The sequence below is a fragment of the Conger conger genome, chromosome 12, assembly GCF_963514075.1.
Source record: "Conger conger chromosome 12, fConCon1.1, whole genome shotgun sequence".
NCBI classification, from domain to species: Eukaryota; Metazoa; Chordata; class Actinopteri; order Anguilliformes; family Congridae; genus Conger; species Conger conger.
In genome coordinates, this window is record NC_083771.1 from 39,452,899 (window position 1) to 39,459,185 (window position 6,287).

At 38.8% G+C, this 6,287-nt stretch overlaps 1 protein-coding gene across 3 annotated transcripts; it reads left to right on the forward strand.

Annotated features, from left to right (window-relative positions):
• The first annotated feature begins 40 nt into the window (after nt 1–40).
• Nucleotides 41–5,804, forward strand: LOC133141950 (annexin A3-like). 3 transcript variants are annotated; one of them, XM_061262787.1, is made up of 14 exons: nt 41–187; nt 615–665; nt 834–881; nt 975–1,062; nt 2,267–2,361; nt 2,450–2,563; nt 2,995–3,085; nt 3,175–3,254; nt 3,407–3,463; nt 3,621–3,714; nt 3,803–3,901; nt 4,153–4,211; nt 4,376–4,498; nt 5,110–5,804. In XM_061262787.1, the coding sequence occupies exons 2-14, from the start codon at nt 651–653 to the stop codon at nt 5,173–5,175; spliced, it is 1,029 nt and encodes a 342-aa protein (XP_061118771.1). In that variant the 5' UTR covers nt 41–187; nt 615–650; the 3' UTR covers nt 5,176–5,804. The 3 variants fall into 3 exon arrangements, with proteins under 3 accessions (XP_061118771.1, XP_061118773.1, XP_061118772.1); XM_061262789.1 differs by lacking the exon at nt 41–187 and adding an exon at nt 312–374; XM_061262788.1 differs by lacking the exon at nt 41–187 and adding an exon at nt 322–378.
• Nucleotides 5,805–6,287: the final 483 nt, after the last annotated feature.

Genomic DNA, 6,287 nt, shown 5'->3' on the forward strand with positions numbered 1-6,287 from the left:
TGAATGGTATTATTACTTACATAGGCCTATAAAACCGTACCGTTTCACATAGTTTTTTTTCCCTTTCGGGGAAGTAGTCCTGGTACAGTTGGGTTACTGACATCATTTCCTAGTGCTGTAAATGTTGCAACGCTGCTTCGACAGAAGGTGTGGTACACATTGGGAACTCCTGTAAAATCCAGTTTGGGTAAGAACTAAAACAAATCATATAATAATATATACATATAAGACCTATTATAAATATCGATTTGCAATACGTTTTGCTAACATTTTATTCTACAAAGTTGCTAAATACTACTTCCCGGCGTATATCCGTTTTTCTGAGTATGACGAGGCAAAGATTTGTAAAGGGCGAGGTTCGAACTTGATCAAACGTGGGTAGGCTACTCGTTATTTTATGTGCTAAACATTGGCTAATGCTTTCACTAGCCTATATATTTCAAAGATTAGCCTAACTTCAAAGTCTGCTAGTAGTTTGCAGCCTGTCGCTAAGCGAATACGGCGAAAACGGCAACTTTTCTTACAGTCTTAGAGCATTGATAAAGATTAAGCAGTTGCATGACAATACGCAAATGTTAACCTCAATTTTCTGTTTCCCTAATGACCACAATTAGGCTACCTCCATCTGTGAGCTTCACCGCACTGTTAGAATGGCAGACGTATGGGTAAGCAAACGTTTATTTGCAGACTTGGAGCTTTAGATGCTGCTAGCTGCATAAATGAAATTGGAAATGGCGAATTTAGTTTAATCTATTAAGCTACCTCACAATTAATTTTACACAGTTCCGTATACGTTTTTCACATTGTAGTGAAACAAATAATCTGATTTCCAGGATGAACTGGACCTCCTCCTTGATTCCCCATCTTCGCTGACAACAACGGTAAACTAAAAAAAAGGCAACTAATGTGTTTTTTACTGACGTAATATTTTGTTATACCTTGATATGCAAACATTTATGTTCCTTCTGTTTCAGTCTTTTGTCAGAGGAACGATAAAGGACAGTCCTGGCTTCAATGCAGGCGCAGATGCTGCGGCTTTACGAAAGGCCATTGAAGGCGTTGGTAGGCGGTGTCCCATTCAGCTCTTGCATAAATCTTTTTACACAAATAGCACTTGTATATACCGTACAGTGTCAAATAAATTCTCAAGAAATATCGAAGTTAGGCCAAAACCAATGTATCTGAGACGATCTTATTGAGGAAGTAATAATGGCATCTCTACGGATATGCCTTGCATAATGCTTTCATGTTCCTGGTCTACTTGCATAGACACATTTTGATACTTAGTTGAGATCAACCATTCTTAATATATTAAGTATGCATACAGGCTGCATACTTATTTTTAAAAGTATTCATACAGAATATCACACTAGTAACACACACTCAGTGAGCACTTTATTAGGTATTTATTAGGCTTAATAAATCCACTTATGATGTGTTGTGTGTTCAGCGATAAATGGTTGGCATTTATATAGCACCTTTATCCAAAGCACTGTACAATTGATGCTTCTCATTCACCCATTCATACACACACTCACACACCGACAGCGACAGCGATTGGCTGCCATGCAAGGCGCCGACCAGCTCATCAGGAGCATTTGGGGGTTAGGTGTCTTGCTCAGGGACACTTCGACAACACCCGAACGGGGGATCGAACCGGCAACCCTCCGACTGCCAGACGACTGCTCTTACTGCCTGAGCTATGTCGCCCCCAGATACTCTTCTGCATACCACTGTTGTAATGTGTGGTTATTTGCGTTACTGTCACCTTCTTGTCAGCTGGCCATTCTCCTCTGAGCTCTAACAAGGCATTTCTGCTGAACTGCTGCTCACTGGATTTCATTTTTATTTATTTATTTATTTATTTTTTTGCACCTGTCTTTGCAAACTAGACGAGTGTGCGTGAAAATCCCAGGAGATCAGCAGTTTCTGAGATACTCAAACCAACCTGTCTGCCACCAACAATCATTCCACGGTCAAAGTCACTTAGATCATATTTCCCCATTCTGATGGTTGATGTGAACATTAAGTGAAGCTCCTGACCTGTATCTACATGAATGTATGCATTGCACTGCTGCCACACAATTGGCTGATTAGATAATCGCATGAATAAGTAGGTGTAATTAAGTAAATTAATTCCAGTCCAAGTGAAAGGGAAATTATTTGGTTTCAGAGTAGTGATATTGGTAAAACAGTGGGATTTGCATATCAGGTGTATACACATGTGAAGCTGAAATTAATTTAAATTCCATCCCCCCTCCCCAAGGTACAACTGAGAAGACTCTGATCGATATTTTAACCCAGAGGAGCTGCGCCCAGCGCCAGCTCATCAGTAAGACATATCAAGAAGCAACAGGGAAGGTAATACAGTTCTCTAACCAAATCTGTCTGACCAGGTTTCTCAAATGTAGCACTTGTTTAGGAAGGAACCTTCTTGATTTCATTGTAGAACCTCATTGATGATCTAGAAGGGGATACCCATGGTGATTTTGAAGACCTGCTGGTTGCACTTGTCACACCCCCAGCAGACTATGATTGCCATGAATTTATCCGTGCTATAAAGGTACTATAAATTACTTTTACATTTACATTTACATTATTGCCATTTGGCAGAAGCTATTATCCAGAGCAACGTACAGCATACCCATAACCAGGAACAAGTGCGCTGAGAGACCATAGAGGGAAGTACAATTTCAAATGCTAAGAAACCAAAGATACGGATTTGGGCCTTGTAGATTAATCTAACAATGGAAATTCCTATGAGATTCATAAAAATAACTGCATTTTGATTTGACTGAGTTTAGATGTGTGATCATATTCCATGTGAATTCAGATCTACTTTTCTACCTGTTCTAAATTTAATTTATTACTGTTGGCTAAATATAAAATAATTTCCATTTTGGGTTTCGGAGATAAGGACAAAATATGTTATGAGACCTTAATGATAATTTTGAGCTGACAAAAGGTGAAGATTATTTCTTGTGGGTCCATCAGGGTGCTGGAACAACAGAAAGCACTTTAATAGAAATCTTTGCCTCAAGATCGAACAAACAAATTAAGGCCCTCTCAGATGCATATTTAGCAGGTAAGCATTAAAAAAAACATTTTATATTTATCAAGCCACTTTTGTAATGTTAAGTGTTGTATTACTGTACCTGGTCATTGTTTCTGTAGCAAAGGGGAAGACATTGATTGATGCCCTCAAGTCAGAAGTATCAGGGGACTTTGGCAATGCGTTACTCATCTTGGCTGAGGTAGGTCAAGGGATGTTTCATTAATTGAAGGTCTATGAATAGAACATTATTCAGGCATTGATCTAGTTGATTATTGTCAATCTATTTGCATTGCTTTCTGTTCAAGGTTCTTTGTCCTCATTTTGCTTTTTCCTCATGTCCTGATTCTAAAGGGAAAGAGAGATGAGAGCTTGAAGATGGATGAGGGAAAAGCCAAAGCAGATGCAAAGGTGAGGGATATATTTGTTGTTAGTACCTCATCCATTTGGCAGTGACTGTAACAACAATATGTATCTGTTTGAATTTTATTTCCAACTGTGGCCAGTTGTGTCCAGTGTAACCTCAGTGAATTAGATAAAATGATGTATTTTATTTGTTCTGAGATAGATCCTGTATGAGGCTGGTGAGAAGAAGTGGGGGACAGATGAAAGCAAGTTCATCGAAATCCTGTGCCATAGAAGTGTGCCTCAGCTGAGAAAAAGTATATCTTAAAGCCATTCGATATGCCCTGGCTCTGTTTATACCTTACGGGTGTTTCGACTGACATTCCCCTGGTTCCTTTCTCACAGCACTTGTGGAGTACAAGAACGTGGCAGGTGGCAAGACCCTCCAGCAGAGCATTGAAGATGAAATGTCAGGATGTTTGAAGGATCTGCTGGTGGCCATTGGTAAGCTATTACTGATTTTAACTTTTTTACAATATATTAAATCACATTTCTAAATATGTGCATGTTATAGTGTCTGCTCCTTATGAGGATCCATATTCTCACTATACAAGCTTGTTTTAGGTGCAGTTATAGTATGTGTGTGTCTTACTGTTCCTCATGTGTAATGTTTGCACTCTGTTATGCATGTATGTTTTGAGAGTGGCAGGAACATGCTTGATAAAACTCAAAGGCTGACATTGTTCCTTTTCCAGTAAAATGTGTCAAAAGTGTCCCCGCATACCTGGCTGAAAGACTCTACAAAAGCATGAGGGTAAGATCCTGAACACCAGTCGACATCCTCAACATAGCTAGTGAATGATGTAATGCTTCCCACCCATAGGAGAAATTCCTCCCTGATGAGTTGAATGTTCAGCCTGTGGAGCAGGGCTGTGGGTCACAGCAAGCTAATCTGTTGGCATTACTGGTGCTTCACAGGGTACGGGAACAGATGAGGCTACTCTGATTCGAATAATGGTCAGCCGCTCGGAGATTGACATGTTGGACATCAGGGCTGAATACAAAAAGCTGTTCGGCTATTCACTGCACTCCGTCATTGAGGTGAGTGATCCCAATGTTTGGACTGCTTAGTCAGGAACAATATATCCACTGCTCCAAGAACAGAAATCGTGAAGGTGCCTTTCAATTCACATTGCAAAACTGCAATGAGTTTAGTTTGTTTTGAGTTAATTCTGTAGAAATTACATGCATTAGTCACCAGCAAGTGCCTCTGGTCAGCTGGGTGCCCACATTATGCTTGCAAAAGCTAGATATGAAGCGTCCTCCTTTGACTGATGTTCAACTAATTCACTGCTGACTGAAAAGGAGACATCTGAGAGGCTCAAAAGAGAGCATGTTCTTGTCTGCTCTCCAAAAATACCCAAGGAGGTCAACGGGTGATGAAATAAGTGCACACAAATAAGGCACATGGGGTACAAGTAATACTATTTAAAAGAAAGCCTCAATTTCACGCAAATATGGTGAAACAGAACATGGATATCCCCTTAACATGACATTTGAGGCAATCCAAAATGCGTTATTGTCCCTTAAATGAGTTTTCCCATTTTTGGCTACTTGTAATTGTAACTCATTTGCAAAGTATTATAAATTTAGCAGCACTTCATTAAAGTTGAATAAAAACATTAATAAAAACTTTTTGTCTTGCATTTCAGTCAGATACCTCTGGGGACTTCCGCAAAACTCTGCTGAAGATCTGTGGGGGAGACGACACTGCCTAAGCCAACCACTAGCATTCATAAACTAACATCTTAAACAAAACATGAAGACAATTTTTAAATAATGTCACAACAACTGAGTCCCAACAAAACCATGTAACTTCATAAAGTTCCATTTATTTCAAGAAAAAATATTTTGAATGCTTTGACCAAAATGCTATTTACTATATTTTTGTGCCAGAGTTCAGTAGAGATTTGTAAGAATTCATTCCAGTTTATACTTCTAAGGCATTAACCTACCTGTGCTCTGAAACTTTGTTTTGACTGTTATAAAATAAATAAAAATTAAACACTTAATTGTGAATTTTGATGAAAGAAGTGAAGGAATTAAATCATATGTCCAGCAGGTGGCAGTCTAAGCCAAACATAAATAAATCATGACCACTTCAGGAAATTGAATTCTGTCAAAGAAAAATGTTCGCCTATGTAGTGATAGAGGAATTATAATCTCAGAGTGCCGTTTGAAGTCTATATCCATGGAAATGCACTTGGTATAAGGCATTATTTTGTGCTGTTACATTCCGTGCTATATAAGGTTGTGTGAATTGTGAATCACAGTGAATTAATAATAAATTGATTAATTTTGTATTCCAAAGATAACCCTCTGTACACAAATAAAAGCATTTCAATCTCAGCCATTTTAAATAATTTTTTGAATAACATGTTAAGGCTTTTCTTTTGAAGGGGAAAAGCAAGAATCATTGCAGTTGAGTGACTGAATGGGCCTACCGCCTGCCGTTTGGTCAGACCACCAGTTTTTTATTAATTTCATGTATATTTTATTCCATTCCAATGTTAAATGTTACCATTATACACCCAGAGCTTGAGCGTGGGGAGAGAAGTGCTACAGATGTCTGCCCTCAAACAGTGGTGGAATGGAATGGACATCACACATACAGTATGGCTCTCTGGTATCCTGCCCAGTTTCCAATCTTAATTGGTTTAGTAATACTTCCTTTACAACTTCAGATGATGGGTGGTGATTGTTTTGAGATGGGCGTCGAGGCTCAGTCGCTGCAGTGAATGTCACTATATAAATGCAATATATCATTGCTAGTCACAATAGCTGTAGCTACATTAGAATACCATTTGTCCCAAATTGACAATTTTATATG

Coding starts and splice junctions, on each gene's coding strand:
- LOC133141950 (XM_061262787.1), top strand. Junction 2,564..2,994: donor AATTTATCCGTGCTATAAAG/GTACTATAAATT, acceptor TGGGTCCATCAG/GGTGCTGGAACAACAGAAAG. Junction 3,255..3,406: donor CGTTACTCATCTTGGCTGAG/GTAGGTCAAGGG, acceptor CTGATTCTAAAG/GGAAAGAGAGATGAGAGCTT.